The sequence below is a fragment of the Peromyscus maniculatus genome, chromosome 14 (assembly GCF_049852395.1).
Source record: "Peromyscus maniculatus bairdii isolate BWxNUB_F1_BW_parent chromosome 14, HU_Pman_BW_mat_3.1, whole genome shotgun sequence".
In the NCBI taxonomy this organism is placed as follows: Eukaryota; Metazoa; Chordata; class Mammalia; order Rodentia; family Cricetidae; genus Peromyscus; species Peromyscus maniculatus.
In genome coordinates this window covers 19,256,076-19,283,334 of record NC_134865.1, presented here as the reverse complement: position 1 = coordinate 19,283,334, position 27,259 = coordinate 19,256,076, and the positions used below count along the sequence as shown (strand labels likewise).

At 42.4% G+C, this 27,259-nt stretch overlaps 1 protein-coding gene and 1 long non-coding RNA gene across 3 annotated transcripts in view; one reads left to right on the top strand and one right to left on the bottom strand.

Annotated features, from left to right (window-relative positions):
* Scfd1 (sec1 family domain containing 1) overlaps positions 1-18,206 on the top strand; it is an 84,926-nt gene extending 66,720 nt beyond the window's left edge. For both annotated transcript variants that reach the window (XR_013044303.1, XM_006975262.4), the window contains 6 exons: positions 3,158-3,211; positions 6,633-6,685; positions 8,504-8,537; positions 9,132-9,197; positions 13,031-13,099; positions 18,008-18,206. Coding sequence is in view for 1 of the 2 variants with exons in the window: in XM_006975262.4 (XP_006975324.1) it covers positions 3,158-3,211; positions 6,633-6,685; positions 8,504-8,537; positions 9,132-9,197; positions 13,031-13,099; positions 18,008-18,031 (300 nt within the window). In the remaining variant the exon portion in view is untranslated. The remainder of the gene's footprint in view (positions 1-3,157; positions 3,212-6,632; positions 6,686-8,503; positions 8,538-9,131; positions 9,198-13,030; positions 13,100-18,007) is intronic.
* LOC121822338 (uncharacterized) lies at positions 1,480-8,513 on the bottom strand. Its single transcript, XR_006063358.2, has 3 exons — positions 8,452-8,513; positions 4,574-4,719; positions 1,480-3,870 (listed from the first exon to the last, which is right to left on the bottom strand). It is a non-coding gene; the product is annotated as an uncharacterized LOC121822338 (long non-coding RNA).
* Positions 18,207-27,259: the final 9,053 nt, after the last annotated feature.

Sequence of the window (27,259 nt, the reverse complement as noted above, 5' to 3'; positions counted from 1 at the left end):
GAGCCGGGCGGTGGTGGCGCACGCCTTTAATCCCAGCACTCAGGAGGCAGAGCCAGGCGGATCTCTGCGAGTTCGAGGCCAGCCTGGTCTCCAAAGCGAGTTCCAGGAAAGTTGCAAAACTACACCGAGAAACCCTGTCTCGAAAAACCAAAAAAAAAAAGAATATGGTAACTGATGCTGCTTACATCTATAAGGATGGCTTTGGCTTTTTAATGTTTTTATTTTCATTATGGGGGCATGTATGGAGTTGGCTCTCCCTTTCCACCTTTACCTGGGTTCCAAGAATGGAACTGGGGTCACTAAGCACCTTTATCTGCTTGAGCCTTTTCATTGGCTTTATAAAATTGTTTTAGTTGTTTTTATCAGAATAAACATTGTAAGCTATAAATAAATTAAACAAGAATTAAATTGACCAAGAAGTTAAAAAATAATAGAATTAACAATGTTCAGTTTTCTAGGTCACTAATAGAGCTTTTTGTATTTTGTTTTCTGGGCAGCATGAGTTTTATGCATTCTAACTATCAACCCTCACATAGCCAGTGAAATGATATTTACAAACTTGAAATGGATTGGTACAGAATCATTATACAAGAATGTGGTAATGATATAAATACAAAGTTGCAGAATTTAGAAATCTCCACTGACTTTGACTGGTCTTTAAAAAATGAATTAGCAGTAAATAAATTACAAACAATGGAAATGCACCTTAAAACAGGCTGAAAAGACAAACCTGATTGCAGCGCATGATCTCTTTTCAGGGTTGTTATTAAATAAGAAGACTAAGAATTTTATGCAACTGAAAATTTGAACTCTGAATATTGTATAATAACCATCTCCAATTTCTAAAATTCCCACTCTGTGTGTGTGTGTGTGTGTGTGTGTGTGTGTGTGTGTGTGTGTGTGTGTGTGTGTGTGTGTCTTCTGATAAATTTCTGCTTCGTAAATGATGTCTACTTCATTTAGAAACAGATTTTAGAAATTATGAGTGGGACTCTGCCTCTCAAGTCTATGTCTGTGTTAGCCTTCTGCTTTAAAAAAAGAAAAAGAAAAGTCAGTTGCCAACCAACACAGTAGTCTTTTCTGCCAGCCATGCTAGACCAGGCCTTTATCCTAGCACTTGGAGGCAGAAGCAAGTGGAACTCTGTATTTTCCAGGCCACCCAGAAAATTTCCATACATAGCAAGTCCCAGGCCAGCCAGGGCTACATAGTGAAACCCTTTCTCAAAACAAAACAAAAAATATAGTGTTTTCCATTTTGTTTCTAAACAGCAATGTCTGAGAATACAGAGAAATGTGCTTAGAACATTTTCACTTAGTTAATTTCGTCTACTTTTTTCAGTGAGGTTTACACACTGTGACAACTGTTCTTTACACGAAAAAGACTGATGCATTCTACTTGCTGTGGTCTGAGTGGCTGCAATCCAGTTTTTCTTTCTTTCTTTCTTTTCTTTCTTTTTTTTTTTTTTTTTTTTTTTTTTTGAGACAGAGTCTCCCTGGCTGTCCTGGAACTCACTCTGTAGACCAGGCTGGCCTGGAACTCTTAAGTGCCGAGATTGAAGGTGTGCACCACCACACCCAGCCAGTCCAGTGTTCCATTCAGTAAAAGTTTGTCCTAGCTTAACTTCAGCTGTCTTTTAACACAGCCTGGAGTCTCCAGGAGCCTCAGTTGAGAGATTGGTCTGTGGCCATGTCTGTGAGGAACTGTCTGATTCACGTGGGAGGGCCAGGCTTACTGTGGATAGTACCGTCCATCTCGGGGCAGGTGGTCTTGGGCTATGTGATAACAGTGAACCTGTGAGCAAGCCAGCAAGCAGCACTCTCCATGGGTTCTGCCCTCCTCTTGATGAGTTAGGACCTGGAAGTGTAGGCCAGGCAAACCCTCTTTCCCACGTTGTGTTTGGTCAGTGTTTATCCCCGCAACAGGAAACTAGAACAGTGGACATTCCTTGTGTGAAGAGACTCGGTGTGAGTTAACTTTCCCCCCTTGGTCATTGAGACAGGGCTACCACTGTAGCCCAGGCTGGCCACTAACTCATGGTAGTCCTCCTGCCGTAGCCTACAGAGTGTTAGGATTACAGGGATGAGCCAACACACCTGCCTGCTTTTTTAAATTATTAGCTCAAGCTTTCATTTACACAAAGAACAACTCGGGAGAGTGTCGGGGTGACAGATCTCCATTGTTTTCATAAGTACTGTGGCTTCTGTCTTTGAAGACGTGTTTCCTTCCTCATTCTTGACAGCTGAAGACTTCCCTTAATCTATGACCGATTCTTTTCCTCGGATATAGAGACCATGGAAAACATGAGGAAGAATTCTTTGTGAGCTCTTTTCTTAAACACTTTTGCTAGGAGAGATTTTTCTCAAGTTATAACATACGTGTTGGCAAATATGTCTTCATTTGTAGCATGGCTATCAAATTCAGAATGAAATTTAATTACACCCTTCCTGAAAATCTCTTATGGTACAAGAAGATTCATCATAAAATACAGCTTAAATGCCCAAATTTCTACTTATTTCCAGAGTTAAAAGGAAACTCCTGATTTGTTACATACATTTTTCCATGTGGTTTTCTGCACTGTACGCCTCTCACTGTGCATTCACATTCAGAAAGCGGAGTGAGAGTTGGGTGTGAAGTGAGAAGGGAATAGACAGTCTTCAGCTTTAGAAAACTCTTACGAAGCCTTTGTAGGATTTCCTTGCCCCGAGGTTGTTTATCTTATTTATTATTATGTGTGTGTTTGAGTATTGAGCACGCCACAGCATGTGTAGAGGTCAGAAGACTAGAAGGCTCTCTTCTACAGAATTGTATTCTTCAATGGGAACTTTGAATGCTGAGGTTATTTACATCTGTAATATCTAACTATGCACATATACTTAGGATGTGTTTAATTGAAAGGTAAGCATGTTTAACTATATAGAGTGATGTGTCTGTATTGGGGCTGGAGAGATGGCTCAGCAGTTAAAAGCACTAACTGCTCTTCCAGAGGACCCATGCTCAATTCCCAGCACCCACATGGTGGCTCACAACTGTGTAACTCCCGTTTTAGGGGATCTGACACCCTCATACAGGCATAAAATACAAATAAATTATTTAAAAAACTATAGAGTGATCAAGTTGTCATTCCAGTATTTAACAAAACACTAATGTCTTCCACAGAATCTACCCGTTACTCGAATTTTAGACAATCTCATGGAGATGAAGTCGAATCCTGTAAGTAGCAATTACATTATATAAATTCTTGGATGTATCAAACCAACTGAAAGATGTTAATCCAGATTGACTCAGTTGTGCTCCTGATTACTACTGAGTATATGAGAGAAAAAGTCCATATTCTCAGTGGCATCTTTTAGCCATTATCATAGATACATAGAATTAGGTTTTTCTTGGCTGCTACAACCATTCTGACTAGGTCTCCTCTGAATTAAATATATACTAAATGTTACATGTTTTAATGTTAATACATCCTAAAGAACACATTTCTATAAGTGAAAAAGAACCAGTGACCATCAGTTTGTATAATGTAAAGAGAAACAGACCAATTTAAGGAAATTAAATTAGGAGAGAAATACATAGTAAAACTTCTGAATATTTCAGATGGCACTAAATTCCTTTGGGCCAAACAAGTAAATCAAAACCAATTGTTGGCTGAATACACAGTGGACAGTTAGCATTTGCCTGACAGAGTTGTCCGAACTGTCTGCCCATCGGCCGCTCACGGAGGTGGCTGTGACAGCCGTCGGCGTGGTTCAGCAGTGGCAGCCAAGGCGGTGGTTTTCACAGGAGTCCGTGCAGAGCGGCATCACATCGTCACAACTCCTCCGTGAGGCCACGCTGCGATAGACCTGGCAGTAAGGCGGAGGATTTCAGACCTGAAAAAAAAATGAAAACAGACTATTGAGACCAATGTGACTCCTTTAGTAATTGTTAAAACATGGTTATGGAAACTAGCAAAAACAATTTTTAAATTCACTCATGTGGAAACTAAAACCAGAAAATGTGCAGCTGCTATTATGAAAGTTTTGGAGAAATTATATGCTGTGATACAGGACTCTGTATAGAGGGAAGTGAAATACAGTGCAGTTGTAATTGACCGTCATAGTCTCCTGGACTAGGAGGCCCTTAAGAAGAGGTGTGCATTTATGACCAGTGGTCCTAGAAAATACTCCATTGCGGGCAGTGGACATCTGAAAGATGTCCCAAGCATACTAAAGGTCAGCATGCAAATGAATGCAAAAATCCAGATGACAAGGACATACAGGGTTAGGGCCACTTAGGGTGATTTGATGTTCTGTGTAGACCAGTAACTCTAATAGCAGGTGCATGTATGTATGTGCCAGGAACCACTCAGCGAACTTACCTTATAACATTTAATCCTCAGTTAAACCACCTAAGAAAAGTGCTATTTTTATTATTCTCATTTTATAGATAAGGAAAAGGAAACACGATGAGGTCAGTTTACCTCCTAGGGGTTACACAGCTGATAAATAGCAATTTGGGGGTTTCCTGAGGGCAGAAATTCTACTCTTATGCTGTGTTGGTTAGAGTGGGAACCATGTGCTTTCACAGACTCACAGAACTACAGAAGTCATTGCAGGTCATTTAACAGCAGAAGAAAGGTGACCAGGAGCCGGGTGGCTGCTTCATGCTGCAGAGTTGAATCCAGTCCTGCTCCTTCTGCTCCTCCAGCTGCTCCTGCTGGCAGCCTCTCCTCCCACGTGCTGTATAATAAGCACATGGATAGCTAAATTTGAGTGACTCTCAGTCAGATGTTTCTCTGAGCCGTGCAAGTTCGTTTATCGATACTATTGAGTTTATAATTTAAAGCTTTATAATTACAGACCAGTCTTTTATTAATTAGAGGGTTTGTTTTTTTTTTTCTGTTTTGAAAGCATTTCATCATCGATGCATCTGCTCTGTAAGGTAGCAGTCTGCACTCCTATTCCTTCTTGTTCCTAGATGAACAAGGTGATTTGGAGACACTGAGGAAATAAGCAAAATTAGTAAGTTAGACCTGGCAGGTAATAGTGAATGAATGACTGTAGCATCTCACCTCAGATGCTTTAAAAGACTAGAGCCCGGACTGGGCATGTAGCTCAGCTGGCAGAGTGCTTGCCTAGCATGGACAGGCCCTGGGTTGATCTCCAGGACCACGTGAACCTACATAGTGACAGGTGCCTGTGCTGCCAGCACTCGGAAGGTAGGAGCAGGCAGATTTCTGGTTTGAGGCCATCTTTGCAAACACAGCTGGGGGCCAGGCTGTACTGTGTAAGACGCCCTCCCTTCTACATTTTATTTTGTATGTGCACACACGTGCAATGGCACATATATATTGTGGAGGCTCTCTCCTCCCATCAGGTGCGTCCTGGGGATCAAATGCAGGTCATCAAGCTTAGCAGCAAGTGTGACTTGCTGGTCCCTTATTAAGTGTTGTCCTTTGTGTTAATTAAGGTATGATCTCAGAGAGGCTTTGTCTTGTCTAGAAAGTCCAGCTGGGAGGGGTTTCTCAGGGAAGTGTTGGAGGATTCTGGCTACACTGGGGTGCTGTGTTGATTTAGAGTACTGACCACCAGCTACAGGACTGAGTATTGGAGGATTCTGGCTACACTGGGGTGCTGTGTTGATTTAGAGTACTGACCACCAGGTACAGGACTGAGTATTGGAGGATTCTGGCTACACTGGGGTGCTGTGTTGATTTAGAGTACTGACCACCAGGTACAGGACTGAGTATTGGAGGATTCGGGCTACACTGGGGTGCTGTGTTGATTTAGAGTACTGACCACCAGGTACAGGACTGAGTATTGGCAGCAGGTGTACTTTAGTCGTTTACTGGGTTTGGGGGCAGGCCCTGAATTGTCCAGTTGGTTCTACTATGGCAGTTTAAAGACAGAGATCAGGAAGTAGTTATATCATGGAATAGCGGAGCTGTACTTCACAATTCCTTAATAGCTTCCAATTTAGTATAAAATTCTACAACCTGTGGAGTCAGAGAAACTTGGAAAGCTAAAGGAGTCTGAGGCGAATCTCACATGGACTAAACTGATGGCTCTTTTCAATTTTTATTGATCCTATTTTATGTTAACATTCATGTATATATCTATAGAAATCCTAATGCATTAGATGGTGAAATGTTGGCTACATAGACAGTTGATATCCACTATTATCTAAATTTTTAATTCTAAATTCTAAAATTGATCTGGTTCTGAAATTTGCATATAAAAGACTGAGCCTCTTATATGTGTTCTGTATACTCAGTAAAGTTATGGACACAGAAAGACAAAGTCATAAACAAAAACCTTGGGCATTAAAATTACACGCGTAGGTGGTTCACATCCTAGAGTTCCTGTTTTTATTATTAAATATGTGACCTTAGAAAAGTCACATGATCTACTATTTTCCCAGTTTGCCCCTCTAAAACTGTGGGATAATAATAAGGATTAGTGCATGGTGTCATGTAATGCACTGAAAATCCAGCTTATTAACACAGAGTAATGTCTGATTACAGATTAGAGACAGTCACTACACATTCTGTGAAATTGGAAGATTTCTTACAATAAAATACTGTGCCAAACTCTGACCTTCTAAACAGAAATCTCATGGTTATGGCCATGTGTTTTATTTTCGTTTTTAATAGGAAACAGATGATTATAGATATTTTGATCCCAAAATGCTGCGGAGCAATGACAGGTAAGGAGGGAGCTTTTCTCCTGGGTGGTGTTTGGGGTCGGTTCCCTCGGGGAATGGAATAATGCTGTATTATAAGACAGCCTGCGTTCACTAAAAGTCTAACTGTAGGAGACCAGTTAAAAGGTGTGTGTTTGAATCTCCTTCAGAGCTAATCACTGGTGATTCTGATTAGTATCTTGTTATTTTCCCTTAGTGTATACAGAGAAGTAAATTTAGCTGTGTACTATTTATGAAATGGTGTTCTCATAAACAGAGTGGGGGACTTAGAGAAATTGTTTTTAAATGAATATAGTTATTGGACTAAATGAAAATAACTGTGTTGGAAACAGTTGTTTAAGGTGGTGGTTTGTTATGGCTGTGAAATCCATGTCCATGAGAAACATTTCTATAAAAGTATTTTATGGCAACAAAACCACTCACTGTATAGTTTCTGCGTTTTATGAAAGACACAGTATGGTAATTTACCTTGGTTATGTTACTTTTCAAGAGTTAATTCAGGGTAGTATGAAAAATAACCTAAAAGACAGATAACATTGAAGGAAATAACTGGATGTCCCTAGCACTAAAACTCTGGGAGCAAGTTTCTTGCCTGTTTCTGACTTGAAAGCTTCAGTACTTTGTATTTGCCCTTGTCTCAAGCATTCAGATCTTTGTGGGTTGTCAGGACCAAGGACCTAGCTGCTAGATTATTAGGTAATTCAAGTGTTGTTCTCTTTCCTGGACTTAGCACAGGTGCTGTTACATAAGAACTGCTAATAATAACTGTCACTGGCAGGAGAGAAATCCGACAGCAAATTATAGAACAGAGGAATGGGCACTGACCACCAGGGGGACAGGGTTTTCTTTCAGGAGTGATAAGAGTGTTAGATTGGAGAGTGATGTTTGTACATATACTAAAACCCATGAGCTTTGCTTCAAAAGAGGTCTGTCCTAGGAATTCTTCCTTGTGCTTGGCTAAGCAGGAGCCATAGAAGCTGAGGAGTGTTTCATCCTAAATGTAGCATGTGATAACGAGAAGGAATGTTATATTGCTAAAACAAACAGGCTCACAGCGTTCTTTTTGCAGTCTTTTCCTGGGCTATCTTGTCCCAAACCATGGTTATTAATAACTTGTGGTAAAGTGCTATTTAAGTCTCCTGTCTGCTTCAGTGGAACTGTTGAGAATTAAGATCAGGTGGACATCTCGCCATCTCTGTGGAGCATGGACTGTTTAAACAGGCTGTAGATGTGAGAAAAGATGGCAGAGATGGCTGAACTAAACAGTCCACATCGAGGAGGTGTAAACTCTCCTTACCACACTGGACACTCCTGTGAATAGAGATCTGACATGTGAATGCTTGGAAAGATGTTGAGTGCAGATTTCTTAGGTGCCAGTGAAGGGTTTTTACAATCTGTGATGTGTGATCAGTAAGAAGCTAGAGCAGAGTGTAGATGTCTCCTCCCATTTCCCTTCCATCCTGAGGAAGAGGCCCACAGCTGTGTGATTGTTAGAGCGTGGTGAAAATGTCACTCGTGACCTGCTTTATTGCTTCACCTGTTCCCAACTTCCTTCCCTTCACATAGAGGTTATCAGTCAGCCTTCTAGAATACATGTCAGAGTGGTCAGTAGGCCGTCCCATTCCCTTTTAGACATTGAGATATCTACCTTCTAGCTCCTTCCTCTACAAAACTGAAGAACCCCAGCTTCCCAAGAAGGTGGACCTGGAGTACCTTCTTAATGCTGCGCACAAGTGCACATGAACATGTATTTCCCATCCCCGTCTTACCTGTCATAGAAGCCAGCGATGAAATTTTCAGTGCCATTTCTCTTTATTGCAGCTCAGTTCCTAGGAACAAAAATCCATTCCAAGAGGTAAGTTTTACATAAAATTTCTCTGCTCCTAGAAAGATAATTTAACAGTAGTCCTGAGGCAGAACAAGTTTGTCCTAAGCGTAGCTCGCTTGTGATCAGTGAACAACCATTGAGGTAAATTCAACTCTGCACACCCAAGAGACTGCCTTCAAGTCCTCAGCACCTGTATTGCGCTGGCTTTCTTCAGCTTAAGAATGACAGAATGGCAGAAAGGGGTCTTTTGGATAGCAATGAGGATTTTACATGTGGGATTTCGGCATTTGTGAAGATGTGACTATATGTTCATTTGAACTATATGTTCATATTGTCACTCATCTTGAGTGACATGTTGAAGTTGCACATTGGGTTTTCCAATGTTCCTGCCTATAGCAAATAGTAAAGATTGAGAACTACCCTTCAGTGAAAGCCCTGCGCTCATTTGCTCTTACTTGACTAGTAATGCAGTTAGACCCTGGCAGAGCACTGGGTTTGTGAGTGGAGCCTTCCGCAGTCTGGTCTCAGTCTCAGGACAGGCCCCAGACTAAAAGCCATGCTGCTTGAAAAATAAAATGCTTGTAACCGTGTTTTCACCTTTCTCCTTCAATTGCATTTTAGGCCATTGTCTTTGTGGTAGGAGGAGGCAACTACATTGAATATCAGAATCTTGTTGACTACATCAAGGTACAGTTGGGTTGTCTCACTCTGTCATTTGGTGGTATCATTTTCATTGTCCAGCACCTATCCTGACCTCTGCACAACTACTTTCCAAGAGGTGGTTTTTAAGTTCTGTGTGTGGGCAAGACACAGTGGCCCAGGCCTGGAATCCAGGAGGATCACTTGAGCCCAGGAGTCCAGGGCAAGTCAAGGCCACATGGCAAGATCTCATCTCTTATAACAATAATAAAAATTAAAATGCTATATACAGAGAAAATTACCGATTTGATTATTTTCCTATCATACTCATTTTCCTACTGAAATTGTACTGGACTAGAAAATAATATATCATATTGATATTTAGTATTTGGGTGCTCACGTTACGCTTTAACTGTTTAGAGATCTCAAGCTTGTCTTCTGAGTATTATCTCCCTTGAGATAATTTATAGAATTCATTTATCTGACTAATACATGCTTTACATTTCAATTGAATTAACTTAAATCAGCCACATACTTCTAAAAAGTATTTAAGGTAGCAAATTAGAAATGATGGAATCCTACTTTAAGCTATGAATGACAGAAAACTAAAAATACATGAAGCAGGAAGCCTAATTTGAAGACCAAAAAAAAAAAAAAAAAACAACTATTGGCTGGAGAATTAGCTAATGTTATAAAATAAAATGACATTTTATAGTTATTCCGTTATTGTTGAGGTATGATCGGTCATTCTTTATGTCCTCATTACAATGGCATTAATGGAAACTATGGTATAACCGGGAATACATAACTCCCAGGAATCTGACTGGATAGATTGTCTTCAATTATGAGCACTAATGTATTTTTAAGAATCAGATCAGGGGGCTGGAGAGATGGCTCAGAGGTTAAGAGCACTGACTGCTCTTCCAGAGGTTCTGAGTTCAATTCCCAGCAACCACATGGTGGCTCACAACCATCTGTAATGAGATCTGGTGTGAAGGTACACATGCAGGCAGAACACTGTATACATAACAAATAAATAAATAAATAAATAAATAAATCTTTAAAAAAAAAAAAAGAATCAGATCAGGGGGTCCCTAGTCTTGCACAAGAAAGGGCTTCATTTTACATGCACACATACATGCAGGCTCAAGGACAGGTTTGTACTGGAATATTTGGTAAGCTAAATTTTTTTTAAATCACCTGGTTTGCCAGCTAATGCAGATGATTAGTGTTTGCTGCTCACTGTCTTCCTGCTATGTAGATGCTATGAAAGACTTAAGAACAAGGAGCTGCATCACTTGAGAACGCTGAGCCCAGCTGGGCAGAGGGGAGGGAGGTAGAGCAGGTATCTCAGCTGGCCTGCTGCAGCCCTGTCCAGACCTGAATGAAGAGGTAGGATCCGAGTGCTGTGCTAGGATCCAAACAGATCAGGGCAGCCCACACTGATGTGCCAGCATTGCGTGCTAGGAACTGGAAAGATTCATGGTTTGCGACCGATTTCTGTTAGTCTCTTCGTTTCTGCTATTGAACCACAAATGAAGCCTGATTTTGTCTACATGTCCAGAAAGAAATAAGTGCCTTCCACTTGAATAAGACCAGGGTTCTTCCTAATCAAGCACGTGTGGAGTATTTCTTGGTGAATGAGATGTGTCCTGTACTCCTGGGATGATATTTTGACCGATTATCTGCCCTGCTATCGGTGGCTCTTGCAGGTTTATTCTGTTTGGCATCAAGAACCCAGCCATATGACCTTTGGTACTTGATGTGTGTACCATCCCTCCCCCTTTGTAATGTAACTAAGCTGCTGCTCTTGTTCTGTTTGTTCCCGGAGATGGGCCAGCTAGGACTGGGGTGTGTTTGTGTTTCATTTTTATTTATTTTTACGGGTGTGGGTGTTTTGCCTGCATGTATGTCTGTGCACTACACTTGTACAATGCCTGCCGAGGCCAAAACAAAGCAACAGAGCCCCTGGCACTGGCGTTACAGACAGTCGTGAGCCGCCAAATGGTGCTGGGAACCATACCCAGGTCCTCTGCAAGAGCAGCAGGTGCTCTCTTAACTACAGGTCCATTTCTCTAGTCCCAAGGACTGGACTTCTGGTTGGTTGATTGGTTGGTTGGTTTTTGTTAATTTATTTGCTTTAAAATGGAGCCTCACACTGTAGCTGGAGCTGAACTAGAACTCAAGGCAGTCCTCCTGGCTCAGCCTCACAAGTGCTCTGCTCACAGCCTGCCACCACACCCTGCTTTAAGTCATTGACTGAGCCAATGTTTATTCTGTTTACACATCACAGGGAAATTACTTCCTCTTGTGCATGAAACCACAATCTTGTTTCTTGATGGATTAGCAAATTAATTTGATAGAAATTTTGCACATTGTAAACTCAGCTCGATGACATACTTAAAGAATATGGGCATAAAGAACCTCACCAGGTGTGGTTGTGAAGCCTACAACCCCAGCTCTCAGGAGGCTAGGGCAGGAGGATAGAGCGTTCAAGGCCAGCCTGGGCTAAAATAACAAGATCCTGTCTCAAAAGAAAAATAAGTAAGTAATGAAATATTTGCCTGAATTCTCTAGTAGAGAAATTTTGTGTTTGCTTCCTAATATTCTGTCAACTTCAGAAATAAAATTCAGGGTTACAGTATAGAATGGGCTGCATTGACAATACTGTATTACACAGTGTATAGAATGGGCTGCATTAACAATACTGTATTACACAGTGTTTAGAATGGGCTGCATTAACAGTACTGTATTACACAGTGTATAGAATGGGCTGCATTAATAATACTGTATTACACAGTGTATAGAATGGGCTGCATTAATAATACTGTATTACACAGTGTATAGAATGGGCTGCATTGACAGTACTGGATTACACAGTGTATAGCATGGGCTGCATTAACAATATTATATTACACAGTGTTTAGAATGGGCTGCATTAACAGTACTGTATTACACAGTGTATAGAATGGGCTGCATTAACAATACTGTATTACACAGTGTTTAGAATGGGCTGCATTAACAATACTGTATTACAGTGGACAGTATAGCATGGGATGCATTAACAAATACTGTATTAGACAATGGGACTGAAAATACAAGCCCACATCATCTTGCTTTCAGCATCAAAATTCTCTTAGTATTTTCTTCAGGGAGCACAGATCATACCTTGAAACAGTATTCATCTAAGATTGTATAGACAGCTGTTGGTCCTATGAAAGATAACAATATCAGCATGCCATAATACACTTTTTTGTTCATCTATGATTGCATAGACAGCTGTTAGTCCTATGAAAGATAACAATATCAGCATGCCATAAGATACTAATTTTTGTTCATCTAAGATTGTATAGACAGCTGTTGGTCCTATGAAAGATAACAATATCAGCATGCCATAAGACACTTTTTGTTCATCTAAGATTGTATAGACAGCTGTTGGTCCTATGAAAGATAACAATATCAGCATGCCATGATATACTACTTTTTGAAGGAAGAAAAAAGCATGTTTGTGCCCATTTCACCACTTTATTCCTGTTTGTTTAGGCAGTTTAGGGGACACACATGCACACACACACACACAGACATGGACACACAGACACGGACACACAGACACATACTTTAAATCTAACACCACCAGTGGACAAAAGACTTTCAAGAATAGCCCTCTCAGCCGGGTGGTGGTGGCGCACGCCTTTAATCCCAGCGCTCAGGAGGCAGAGCCAAGCGGATCTCGTTAAGTTCGAGGCCAGCCTGGTCTACAGAGTGAGGTCAGGACAAGAATAACCCTCTCCCCAGAACACCCAGCAGGCTTTTTTCCCTGAGAATGTATATACTGTCTCTTGTTCACGGTTATATCTGAATTCTGTGTCTGCTTTTTACAGGCAAAGCAAGGCAAACATATTTTATATGGCTGCAGTGAGCTTTTCAATGCCACACAGTTCATAAAGCAGGTAACGTGTGCCTTTTTAGTTTGTTTTCTTAACATAACACCAGTTGATGTTGGGTCTCTCCCCTTTGAAAACTGTCACTTAGCCGGGCTGTGGTGGTGCACGCCTTTAATCCCAGCACTCGGGAGGCAGAGCCAGGTGGATCTCTGTGAGTTCGAGGCCAGCCTGGGCTACCAAGTGAGTTCCAGGAAAGGTGCAAAGCTACACAGAGAAACCCTGTCTCGAAAAACCAAAAAAAAAAAAAAAAAAAGAAAGAAAAAAAAAGAAAACTGTCACTTATTCAACTGAATTTAAATCAGCTTAAAATTTCCTCTAGCTGTAAGTTTCACCATGGATATAAAGACAATTCTGGTAAGTAACATTAAAAAAAGTTAATAATCCCAACTCTTTTGAAGTATCCAGTAGGCCAGATTGAATTTAGCATTTCCTGTATGTTATCCAGATGTCTGGCATTGCCAGACACATCATATTTGGGCCTCAGAATTCCTTTGTTGATCAATAGTATATGCTCAGTTGATAGAATTATGTTCACTTTGAAAGTTAATGGCAGCTCTAGCTGAGAGTGCCCATTTCCATATAGTCCTTTGAGCATCATTCCCACTAATGTTCTCAGTAAGTATATTGATTTTAGCATAGCCTGATCAATAATGGGGTTATAGGTAAAGGAGATGCAGCCTCCCATTATCACCCTCAGCCCCCTGGAGTTTCCCTACGATTTTAGAGATGAACTCGGGCCAAGCCAGGATTCATGGCTTTGATGATGAAAAGAACCTGAGAACTAGCTGGGTGGTGGTGGCGGTGGCGGTGGCGGTGGCGGTGGCGGTGGCGGTGGCGGTGGCGGTGGTGCACGCCTTTAATCCCAGCACTCAGGAGGCAGAGGCAGGCGGATCTCTGTAAGTTTGAGGCTAGCCTGGGCTACAGAGTAAGTTCCAGGACAGCCAGGACAGTTTCACAGAGAAACCCTGTCTCAAAAAAAACAAAACAAACAAACAAACAAGCAAAAAAAAAAAAAAAAAAAAAAAAAGAACTTGAGGACTATGAGCTTGTGAAGCAAGAGTTGGAGATTCTGTGACAGATATTTACAGCAGGGAAACATGGGGTCAGACAAAAACGTGTTCAGAGTAGAGGGGACACCCCTGGGAATGTGGTATGGCGTGTCAGAGATGAGTCACAGAAAGTCACAGAGCAAGGTGTGGCATTTTTTCTAACAAAATACTTTATTCTCTGAGAATTTCATGCATGTGTGCACGCACTTTGGTCATGTCCAACAGTATCCTTACCCTTGTGGCTTTCACGTTTTTAACCTTAGTGGAAAGTTTCCAGCACACAGAAAGTTGAAGAGAATTTGCAGTTTCGGTAACCAAGGAGACTCAGTGGGTATCTTTTCAACGAACCAGCTGTTGTCATGTTAGTTCTCAGTTCTTTTTCTTGTCTCGGTGGATTTTACTCTCTAATGTTTTGTTTAATTGCTTTAATTTTGTTCTTCTCCTGGCCTTCCTAAACCGGAAGTCTAAGTTCAGCTCTAATCTAAAACTCAGTATTTAAACTGTAAGGTGTAAATGCCCGCACCTGGGTCAGCTTCATTCAGTAAACGTGTCTGGGCTTTTATTAAGTTTGAAATATTCTGTAATCACGTTGTGATTTATTTTGTAGCCCAAATACTGTAGGTCTGTTATTGAAACATCCTGATGTCTCTGTAATGTTTCTGTATGTATCAGTTCCCTTGTAGTCATAGAACATACTCGCCTGTGTTAATGGACTACAGGTCCTTTTATGGCCCCACACATGGTCTGTCATGCTGTTTTCCACGTGTATTTTAAAGAATGAGCTTGGTCAGGGCAGCACTGCTCAGGTTCTGTGTTGTTTGCTTGTTTCTCCCTGTCCTCCCTATCCTGTGATGAGAGGTATGTGGATTGCTAACTCGGAACCGAATGTGGTGGCCCTTGCCTCTTACGCCAGCCTTCCAGAGCAGATGAGTTTGAGCTGGGTAGTGGGATCCTGTCTCCAAAAAGGTGCTAATTAGAATTATTGAATTCTCTTTCTCCTTTTAGCCCTATCAATGGCTGCATTGGGTTTTGTTTCGTTTTTGTTTTTGAGACAGGGTCTTATGTAGCCCAGGTTAGCCTTGGACTCAGTTTTCTTTCTCCTCTTCTTTTGGGATTCTGTTTACAACTCTGGTCCCAGAATTCAAACAGTGCTAGAAAATTCCTGTTGCCTAGTGATGCTGGTGTAAGCAGACTTACTGTACTGCTAGCCACGGAGAAGTGTAGCACAAGCAGTTCGCATGGCAGTTAATAATGATAGTAGATGCTCAACTCAGGTGCAGCTCAAGCAGTGAATGTTTTAAACGTCTGCAGTGAATCTCCTGAGCTTTCACGTACTGGGCCCTGGCCCCCAGTCCTGTGAGCTCCACGCGTGGTGACTGCCTGATAAAGATCTCCCACTTGTAATCTTGTTTGTGTGGATACAGGCATACAGCTGTAATTCAGTGTAAAGATTAGTGTGAAGGTTACTTTGGCGTTTGTGCGCTCGTGAGGCCAGAGGCCGGCATCAGTGTCTTCCTCATTAACTCACCTAGTGCCTTTGGGCCGAGCTCTTTGATCCAGTCCAGCGGTCGCCGATGCACTGCACTGGCTGGTCAGTGAGACGCAGTAGTGCTGAGAGGATTGATGCAGGCCACCACACTCAGCTCTTCCAGTGTTCGGAGGATCTGAACACGGGTCCGTCCTGAGGTTTGCACAGCAAGCGTGTCACTGACTGAGCCGTCTCACCACCTCATTTCTTACCTTTATACTGTGTTTACTGTGCTTAGGCGTTGTTACAACTGCAGACAGAATAGAGCAACTTACTAATTAGATGTACAGTCTTGGAGCAATAGTATTTCATTTACAGCGTAGGTGTGGAGTAGGCTTAGACCATGTAGGTTCTCTGAGTACACTCTGGGGTTTTCTTGATGCTGAAATCACCTTACTGTTGCATTTCACAGTGTGTCTGGTCATGGAGTGAGTACGTGTTGTATATGTTGGCTCATAAATTGCTAAGGATTCTGATTCTCAGAGTGAACCATTTGTTTTCTCTTTCCCCATTTTAATGAATCTTTCTTCCATTTCTCTTCTCTTTAAATAAAGTAGTTAGCAGTTCCAGAATTCTCATTTGAATTTTTTTCTTCTTTTTTAGTTCTTCTCTGCTAATATTTTTTTTCACTCTTTGTGAGCATTTTTTTTTTTTACTTCACCAATGGTAATTATTGATGCTTTTTTTTTTTTTTTGAGGTTTTTTTTTTTTTTTTTTTTCAAGACAGGGTTTCTCTGTGTAGTTTTTTTGGTGCCTGTCCTGGAACTCACTCTGTAGACCAGGCTGGTCTCGAACTCAGAGATCCACCTGCCTCTGCCTCCCGAGTGCTAGGATTAAAGGCAAGCGCCACCACTGCCTGGCTAATTATTGATGTATTTAAGAACCTTGTTAATTGAAAATTGCGGGTTGTTAGAACATGTTGAATTTTCCTGTTATTTTTTTAATTGCCTTGCTTCCTGAGCATCATAGATTTGTGTTTTGATGAATGAATGCCATTTTTCTACTGAGTCCAGACTTAGGGATTTGTTAAGCAGTTATTTGGTTGGACTCAAACTTTGTCGTTTTCCCGTTTCTCTTTCTCTTTCCTCCTTTATCCCTCTTGTGTATCCCAACCCCACCCTCTTGGCTCTTTCTCAGACTCGTGGCCTTTGACCTATTGTTGCTCCATCCATACATACATACTCATTCTCATTCTCTCTCCTGATGGTTCAGTCTGTGAAATTACTTGTACGTTTGTGATTTCAGGGCTCAGTGAGATTTCCCCCATAAATTGTTTCTTCAGTAGCAGCTCAAATCTCAGTCTCTCCCATCCAGGAGAAATCGATGGTTTTGTGGTAAATTCAGGAAGGGTGTACACACACACTGCTCTGTCAGGTTCGTGCACACACACACTGCTCTGTCAGGTTCGTGTACACACGCACTGCTCTGTCAGGTTCGTGTACACACGCACTGCTCTGTCAGGTTCGTGCACACACACACTGCTCTGTCAGGTTCGTGCACACACACACTGCTCTGTCAGGTTCGTGCACACACACTGCTCTGTCAGGTTCGTGTACACACACACTGCTCTGTCAGGTTCGTGTACACACACACTGCTCTGTCAGGTTCGTGTACACACACACTGCTCTGTCAGGTTCGTGCACACACACACTGCTCTGTCAGGTTTGTGCGCACACTCACTGCTCTGTCAGTTCGTGTACACACACACTGCTCTGTCAGGTTCGTGTGCACACACACTGCTCTCTGAGGTTTCTTCCTCTCTTGTTGTCCTCTACACTCTGCTCGGAGTCTTCAGGCAAGATAATCAGTGCAGGATTTCTGTCAGAGGTCCGCCTGCCTTGTGCAGCACCAGCTCTGGCCTACTTTCAAACCAGAGCCCCCAAACCAGGGGTCACCTACCGTTTCCCGCCTCGGCTTACATCACCTGTAGAACCTTCTCGTCTTAAGAGGTTCTCCGCGGCCTCTGGGGAGTTGACCTCTGTGGATTTGCTGAAGACTTAACACTGTTACCTGTGGAGAGTTGCTCTAATAGAAGTTTATCCAGCCTTCTCAAGCTGAAAGTGGGTTTGTTTGTTTGCTGCCTCTAGTGATCTTTGAGGAATATGAAAGCATGTGGCGCACTGTCAGCGCTGACATTTCTCTTTACAGTTTCATACTGAGTTTAATGTCAATCACTTGTACTGTTTACATTTCTGTGCCATGACAGTGTAACATTTGGAAAGCATATGTTAAATTAGGTTGTTGAAATTTACTGTTATAGGAATATGTAGTAAGCAGGAAAGTTTTTGCAGTTCAAAAATGGACAATTATATGTATAATTTTTTTCTTTCATTTTAGCTGTCACAACTTGGACAAAAATAACACAGAAGAACCGTCAGGGGTGATCAGTTTGGATAGATGTCAAAGGAGCCAGATGTGTCCTCCTCCATAGCAGTGCCCTAACAGTGCAACCTGTCAGAATCATTAATTTTTAAATAAATTCTATATACTTCATATACTGTATACTGATTAAAATAATAAACCATTTCAGAAGTAACTTGGCTTATTCTTGTTTGACAAATGAAAACATACATGGGAAACAAGGAAAGCCCTATGGACAGATCCTAAAATAAGGTATGGTATCAGTTGAAGTTGGTACAAGGTCATGTTGTCACACACTCCAGTGTTACTTGAGGAATCCCGTACTTACATTTTCATTATAACACTGTCTTCTCCAGTGGTTTCCCACATTGCTTCTGGATTTTTAGGTGGAAGTTTTAAAACCACTTTAATATATCTTCTTCCTCTGGCACACCTATTTACATTGTCAGTAAAGACTGCTGTTTATAGAGTGTACATAGGGTAACATGTGATTTGCGATGGACAAATCCAAAACATTCATTCCTGAGAGTTCTGAGTAGGGAGTAGAAATGTGCAGCACCAGCAGAGAACAGTTGTTACTCTTCACTGTTACTCACTTGAAATCAGACACTAGGAATCGGGGCACTGGGGTTTGATTGTACCAATAGTTAGTCTGGAGTAAGACCTGTGTAATGAGACACCCATTTCAGGAGGTAAAGGCACAGCAGAAATGTCTGCAGAACAGTTTGAAAATATGTATTAATAAACTTTCTGCACTCAGTTAACTGAATAAGAAATTCTTCAATACATCTACAAGACATTTTAAAATGATCTTGCCATGAAGCCATTGGGGTAAACGAAATCATTCGTAGCCTTTTCATATCACCATTTACATTAGGAACTGGTAACTAATGGTTCAAAAGACTGTGTTAGAAATTAGGGGCATAACTTCCAACTCATTATGAGAAAACTTTGAAGTGAATGGCTGCAAAACACCACACTAAAATGCACTGTTACAAGTAAAGAGCTTAAGTCATCTTAACAGTTCAGAAGCACAGTTAAAATGAGCAGGAAACTGGCTGATACTGTCCATCATGAATTATAGTAATAAAAATTTTAATGACAAAAAATGACCAGAGAGATGCTGTAGCGGATGAGGTACCTGCCGCCAAACCTGATGGTCTGAATTAGATCCCAAGGAGCCACATAGTGAAGGAGAGAACTGATTTCCAAAGCTGTCTTCTGACTTCCATGTGCACACAACACATTTTTTTAATGTAAGAATGTTTGAATATGGGGGAAAAGGAAGTGCTAAGACAGAATCGGTGACCAAGTGCTGTGTGCCACATTCTGTCCTCAGAACTCGTGAGCACTGACCCACAATGAGACTAAGACAGGGCCCTTAGTGGGTTATAACAATTGCGTTCAAATGAACTCAAAGGAATGAGATACAATATAATTTAAAAAACCAGATACTGATCCTCTAGGGCCAGTAACAGGAAACACCATCTCCCCCTCATCCACAGTGAGGCTTCACCAGAGGCCAGCCCCGGCGACACTTTGGTCTTGAAATGTAAGAAAATATCAGTTAGGACAATCAAGTGTGCTGTTTTGTGAAGGCAAACTGAGCTGGCTGATGCGGAAAAGCACAAACTTAGGGCAAACCTGAGGGGAACAATGTGAGAAGACACAAAACCTGGTGTCAGGGTAAAAAGAGGCATCAGCCCTGGGCCCGCAGATGCTAGGGGAGTGCCAGGAGGCCTGTGCTCAATGCCAGGATAGACGGCAGCCTCCAAACCTACCCAGCATAGATCATTTTTAAACTGAACGGAGCACATGGAACAGCTGCCTTTAAGATACCTGAAATTAACAAATCTTGTCGACCCTGCAGAGAGAAAATGGGGAGGGTGAGGAGACCGACCCACGTCCGTGTCAGGTCAGCATAGCTAGAAATCATTAGTCTCGCTTGTTGAGGCCGTTCTGAGAGTCCAGAGAAACGGGCCTGGCCATGCCACTCAGAGAGAAGAGCTGCACAGCTCGGGTCAGCAGAAGGACCTCTTGCTCAGCAGAGGACTTTGTCTATCCGGGAAGAAGGTACTCGACTTCGCACATACATACACCGCAGTGCTGGGAACTGAACTTGAGTCCTCTGCAAGAACAGTGCACTCCCGGCTGAGCCATCTCTCTCCAGCCTACATAAACATTTTTCAAGAATATTTACTAAAATATACCACATTCTGGGACTTCCAGTATGTTTTTCTTGTTTAGTGAAATTTTAAAATAAATCAACTATAGAAATCTAAAGCAATTTTTACACATTAGTCCCCTAGAAAACAGGCCCATACAAGGACCGGAGTCAGTTTAGGGACTTGATCAGCACCTGTGGGAGAAGGGTGGGGTGCAAGAGGAAGGTAGGAAGGTAGGCCATCTGAGGCACCGCGCGCGCGCACACACACACACACACACACACACACACACACACACACACACACACACACAAGAAACTTCCAAGTTAAGTTGAAGCTTGACCTTTTTTTCACAAGTAGTCACTGACACACTGTTGGATTGTTTTTGGCTTAGGGTGGTTCCCTGAAGGAAAATTGGCCAGTGTGGTACTGCAAAAGTTGTGATCCAACATGCATGAAATGGAGAGGGAAAAGAATTGCCTAGAAGTGGGTGAAGTTGCAGAGAGCATGACATCAGCATCCTCTCACCTTGTCTACACCAAAGCCACACCATGTCCTACCAAAAGCAAGTAAAGCGTGGCTTCCAGAGAAAATGACCGGAGACTTGCCAACGGAAGGGTTCAGCTACTGAGGAGCTAAACCATACCCCATCTCCTCAGTAATGGAGACGTTCACACAGCTAACATTTGCTCAGAACACCTTTATCAGGTAAAAACCACACCAAAGGTATAGGGATAGCCATTCCAAAGTAATGGAAGGAAGTAGCTTTACCAATACGTGTATAACATATTTTCAAACCTGCAGCCACCTACAGGCCCCTTCTGCACACTTCCAGCCACCCACTTGGTACCCAGACTTCTCACATCCTCTTCCAGGGTCCAACTGAGTGTGGTCCCCTGATCTCCCTAACCACACCTTATCCTCAACCTGCCAGATCTAGCCTGGGTTTCACAACCAGTGTGCTTGCCTAGTCTGGCCTTCCCTGCCTGCACCACAACGAGCTCCATGCTTGGGCTAGGACCTCCCTGCCTAGCCCCCCAAGCAAAGGACAGTCCCCTCCATGCTGTATCCAACCTTTCCACCCAGCCAGGACTACCCCCACATTCCAGGCTTAGAACAGGAGGCACATCCCATACACCAGCCCAGCAGCCTCTGTCCACATGACTGTTCCGCCCAAGCCCACACATCCCCTCTTCCTAAGCTGCTCTGTCTATAACAAACTCAGAACTAACAAAAGAAGTCGGCATTCCCAGATCCCATCACAAAAATGCCAGCTACAGGAAAGCTCCAGCCAATATCATCGCTCTAAAACCTACCAGTCCTGTAGATATGAACGCCAATGACAATTGCTGAGATTAATTCCAGAACAAAGAATTTAAAAGAACAATCAAAAACCTCATCAAAAAATTCATGGAATTTAAGTAAAACACAAAGAGCTCAATGAAATTAAGGAGAAAGAGCTTTAAGGAGAATAAAAGCCTGAGTGATGCTCAAGAAAGGATGAGGCTTTTTGTTGTTGTTTTGTTGTTGTTTTGTTTTTTTGAGACAGGGTTTCTCTGTGTAGCTTTGTGCCTTTCCTGGAACTCACTCTATAGTCCAGGCTGGCCTTGAACTCAGAGAGATGCCTCTGCCTCCTGAGTGCTGGGATTAAAGGCGTGCGCCACCACCGCCCGGCGGCTATTTTTAAAATACAAAAGCAATGAAAAACAAAAATAAGGCAGCTAGAAATGACTGAAACAATCCAACACCTGAGAATAGGATTCCGACAGCAGGTAGAAACTGAAGAAGAGTTGAGCTGAAATGAAGACGGAATTGAAAAACCCAGTAGCTCAACTAGAAAACTCAAAAGTCTTGTGAGTAGATTGAGTCCAGCGGAAGACAGAATATCAGGACCCAGAGATAAAGTAGAAGATCTAGAACAAGTAAGAAATATTTAACACACACACACACACACACACACACACACACACACACACACACACACACAAGTCAAATATAAATGAAAATTCATCATAATAACAGCTGATTTCTCAATGGAAACTTTGAAAGCCAGAAGAGCCTGGGGCAGTGGATTCTAAGTCCTAAATACTATGACAGCCTAGAAATATACCCAGTAAAACTATGTACCTTAACTGAGAGAGAGAGAGAGACAAAAACTTCCTATGACATAAACAGCCCAAATGAATTATATCCAACAAACCAAACTAAAGAAAATACAGGAAGCATTTTCGGCTGAGGAGATGAATGAGAGCACAGCGGAGAAATGGTGGAAAGAAATCTGAAGCCATAAAAATACCATCAAGAACATGAAAAAAATCAATAACATGATGACCACAATTAGCACACACATTTCAATTTTAACTTTAAATACCAATGACCTTAATTTTCTAATCAAAAGATATACCGACTGAATGGATCCAGAAACAAAAATCCATCTATCTGCTGCCTACAAGAAACACACATGTTATTTTGTTTGTTGGTGGTGGTAGTTTTGTTTGTTTTTTGTTTTTGTTTTTTTTTGTTTGTTTGTTTGTTTTTCAAGACAGGGTTTCTCTGTGTAGCTTTGCGCCTTTCCTGGATCTCGCTCTGTAGACCAGGCTGGCCTGGAACTCACAAAGATCCGCCTGCCTCTGCCTCCTGAGTGCTGGGATTAAAGGTGTGCGCCACCACCGCCCAGCCACACATCTTGGTTTTAAAGATAGGCGCCGCCTTAGAGTAAAAGGTTGGACAAAAGTACTCCAACCAAATGAGACCAGGGAGCCAGAAGGTGTTGCTATCCTAATGAATGACAAAATAGACTTTAAACTAAAACTTAACCTGGAGAAATAAAGAGGGACACTTGATTCTACTCAAGAGAACAGTTAACCAAGAAGACATTACTATCCAAAACATAAGTACACCAAGCTCTGGGGTGTCCAATTTTATAATAAAAAAATCAACTACTGCATTTAAAGACAGACTAACATCAATCCATTAAGAGTAGGTGATTTCACTACATACAGCCCATGCTGTTACCTTTGCTTGCCCCCGAGAGGTAGAAGGTAAGTCTCCATTGCTGAAGACACCATGCTCTTCAGACATAGGGTGCAGAGACCCCTAAGCTGGAACTAACTGGAATGCCTCCTCCCTAAAGACTAGTTTTGATGGTACCAGAAGGCACTGTGCAAGCTTCCAAAGGAGGGGGAAATCAACAATCCTACCCAGCTGTGCCACCTGTAAAGCACATTCGTGATCAGTTTATGGGTGCAGCAGGGGTTAACCAACAGTTCTCTAATTGGACTTAAGACATGCTCAACAAAAGGGAAACCATGCCTGTTACTGGAAAACCAGCTAACTATTCAGTACTAGTGAAGTGGATATTGGAGGAGACTGTAACCACTACTAAACCAGCAAAATCCCTCACATCAGGGCTGGAGAAATGGATTAGTGGTTAAGAGCACTGACTGCCCTTCCAAAGGTCCCAGGTTCAATTCCCAGCACTGACATGATAGCTCACAACTGTCTGTAACTCCAGTTCCAGGGGATCTGACACTCTCATACAGACATACATGCAGGCAAAATATCAATGCACATAATAAATAAATAAATCTTTAAAATCCCTAGCATCAATCTGAACATTTCTCCTTATACCCCTCATCAAGGGACCTTCTCTTTGCAACAGATGGAGACCAGTACAGAAAACCACAACCAATCAAAATACAGAGTTGTAGAGCCCAGTCCCAGTGGACCCACGTACAAGACAATCCCAGACTTAAGGCTCAGGGAACATTGCAGAAGAGAGAGTTGTAAGATTTTAAGAGCTGGATGTTCAGGGAGTTTGCTTTGAGATTGTGTCTCCCAGGAATATCAGAAGCTACGCCCAGAAAGTCTCACCAAGACAGCTGCCCAAATATGAGCTGAATAAGGATGACACCAATGTATATGCCGATGTGGACCGGAAATAGCCCATGAGGGTTCAACCCTCCAGAACTATAGGCAACCGAGAAATGCTGAAAGGGGGAGAAATCGTCTTCCCCAAGAAGACCACACCAATTGGTTATCCAATACCAAATGGTCAGCCCTGAAAACAAGCATACCAGTAACATTATAAGGACTAAGCAGCTCATGTTTAGTACTATGTATGTATATGCACATACATTTTGCATGCAATACCAATGAAAAAGGAGGTTATGAACTTGAACGAGAGTAAGGTGGGATGTATGGGAAGGTTTGGAGGAAGGAAAAGGGAGGGGAAAAATGTTATAGTATAATCTCACAAAAAAGTAAAACAGTATTTTTCAAGGTTGCTTTCAATTCACATAAATATTTTGTTTTGCTAGACGTAAAGGGGGTTATTGCCAAGGCTTTGAGGTAGGAATCTTTCCTTTTCCCTGTAGCAATTCACTCTCTTTGTATAACTCATTGGGGACAGCTTGGCCTCTCTCAGACTGCCCATAGCTCCCCCTGTCCATCCTGGTATGGATTACTAGCATGGTCGTCCTTAATATTGTCAGGGTCATTAAAGGTGAGATCAACAAAGCCTACACCAGCATGCCCATAACTTGTCTGGTCCAGAAATAGTTTTATCTGACTCCCCAAATGGGCTTCTCCTTTGAGAACTGGTTCCTGTCTCAGGAAATCTCAGCAGAGCTGGAGGTCATGGGAAAGGTAAATTTATGAAAGTTGTATCAATTCTCACAGCAGCCCCAATTTTTTTTTTAAGATTTATTTATTATGTATACAGTGTTCTGCCTGTGTGCCAGAAGAGGGCGCCAGATCTCATTACAGATGGTTGGGAGCCACCATGTGGTTGCTGAGAACTGAACTCAGGACCTCTGGAAAGAGCAGCCAGTGCTCTTAACCACTGAGCCATCTCTCTAGCCCGCAGCCCCAATTTTTATAGCTGGAAACGAGGTCAGACAAGTTAAGTACCACTCAGTCATTTTGGGTGCATGGTGGAGCCAAAGAGAGGATGTACATCTCTGCTCTCAATCCATCCCTTTGCACTGCCCCAAGTTCCCTGATAGGGAGGTGGGGGCTGGGAATCCAGCTCACCACAGCCAGTGTCAATCACTTTTTAAATTTTCAATGACAGCTGTATAGAGGGGCATTTAAGATGGGACCCCTGTAGTTCACCCAAACCCACCAACTCGGCATGTCCAGCAGGACATCCTTACCTAATGAGCTTACCACATGATGTGACAGGTTTAGACCTACCAGGGAAAAAATGTTAACACTTTAGTATACCATCAGAAAGGACAATTCACATACAGTAGGTAAGGCTGTACTATAAAAGAAAAAGGGAAAAAATTAAGAAATTTAGAAAAGTTTGTCCTAAAACTCATGATGTGTAACTAATATTCAAAAGAAGAAGCTACTAAGGCTAAATGTCCCCACCCAGATCATCAAATTTTGGTGACAATTTTTCACAATTTTTTGAAATGTTACAGCATTTGAAAAAAAGCCTCCAGGAAATGAAACTCCCAATGTGGCACGTGAGTGTGTGAATCTAGAAGCTGAAGTCCTGATTTATTCACGTGACCACACCAAATGAACAGACTAAGCAGAAAAACAAATGGGAACTAACTTTATTGAATTGCACCGGGCTCTACTGTAGTGGGTAGCCATTCCAGCTTTGATCTGGAAGTTCCAACCCCCATTGAGGCTTCGGCAACTGTCACGCCTACAAGGCGGGGCCAAGGGAGGAACCGAGAGACCGGAGAACTGGATGGGCCAGCGCTTCCTCTGTTCCTGGACCCTACATGGTGGAGGTTGACCAAGCAGAGCTTCAGAGAACACCGCTGGATTGCGATACACCTTCCCCAGACCCCCGCGACCTACCTATCCCTTCATTTGTAAGTTACCCACTAAATAAATCTTCCTTTTAACTACGTGGAAAAAAAAAAAAAAACTAGGGTCCAGGAACAGAGAGCTGGCCCATCCAGATCTCGGGTCTCTCGGCACCTCCCTTGGCCCCGCCTTGTAGGCGTGACAGTTGCCGAAGCCTCAATGGGGGTTGGAAGTTCCAGATCAAAGCTGGAATGGTACCCACACTACACTCTACAGAATCAGGAAATGTCAAAAGTTCATACCCAAAGAGACTCCGGGAGGTTGCGTGCATGCATGCCCGGCTTCAAACATCTGCAGCTTCTTACCCTGTGGAGACCTCAAGCACTGCAATCATGATGCCTCAGCTCTCCACTGTGCCTCCATTTCAAGTGGACAGGTGGTTGCACTGAGAACATGCCGCCCATGGCATGATAGGTAGCACCAGAGAATCCAGAGGCAGCTGTGTGAGCTCGAGCTGTCTCCAGAGAGTGTGGCTGACGGGAACATCAGCTTGACTTGCCTACCACAATGATTTTCCCTCATTTTTGTGACCCTGATCTTTTCTTCCCTGATTTTCACTGGTATATCCAGGAGGAGAACAGTAATCCGTTAAAAGGTTAGACATACAACCAAATGCACTTTGTTAAATCGTGAGGCACTTGTTGCCAAGCCTGGTGAGCGGAGTTTCATCTCTGGAATCCACATGGTGGAAGGGGAGAATGTACTTCCACAAGTTATCTTCTGACCTCCATGTATGCATCGTGGCATGTGCACACCTACCCACACAATCAATCAATCTATATGCAATTTTAAAACAACACATCAGTAGCCAAATAGACCAAGCAAAAGACATTTTAGTAAGCTTAAACGGGTCATTTGGAAAAGCACAGCCAAGAAGAAACAAAAGAAAAAAGGAAGAGGAACTGAGACATTTCCAGAAACACGAAATGCGTTACAGGGGCAAATAGCCAGGTGACTGGAAATCTAGAGGCCCATGAGAATGTCAAGGGGCTGGGGAAAACGGCTTATTCAAAGAGACAGAAGAAATAATAGTCTAAAGAGGAGGAAATAAATACACAGACGGGGGAAGGTCAAACACGTCAGAGGGCTGGAGAAGATGGCTCGGTGGTTAAGAGCACTGGCTGCTCTCCTAGAGGTCCCGAGTTCAATTCCCAGCAACCACATGGTGGCTCACAACCATCTATAGTAGGATCTAATCCCCTCCTCTGGCATGAAGTTTTACACATAGATAGAG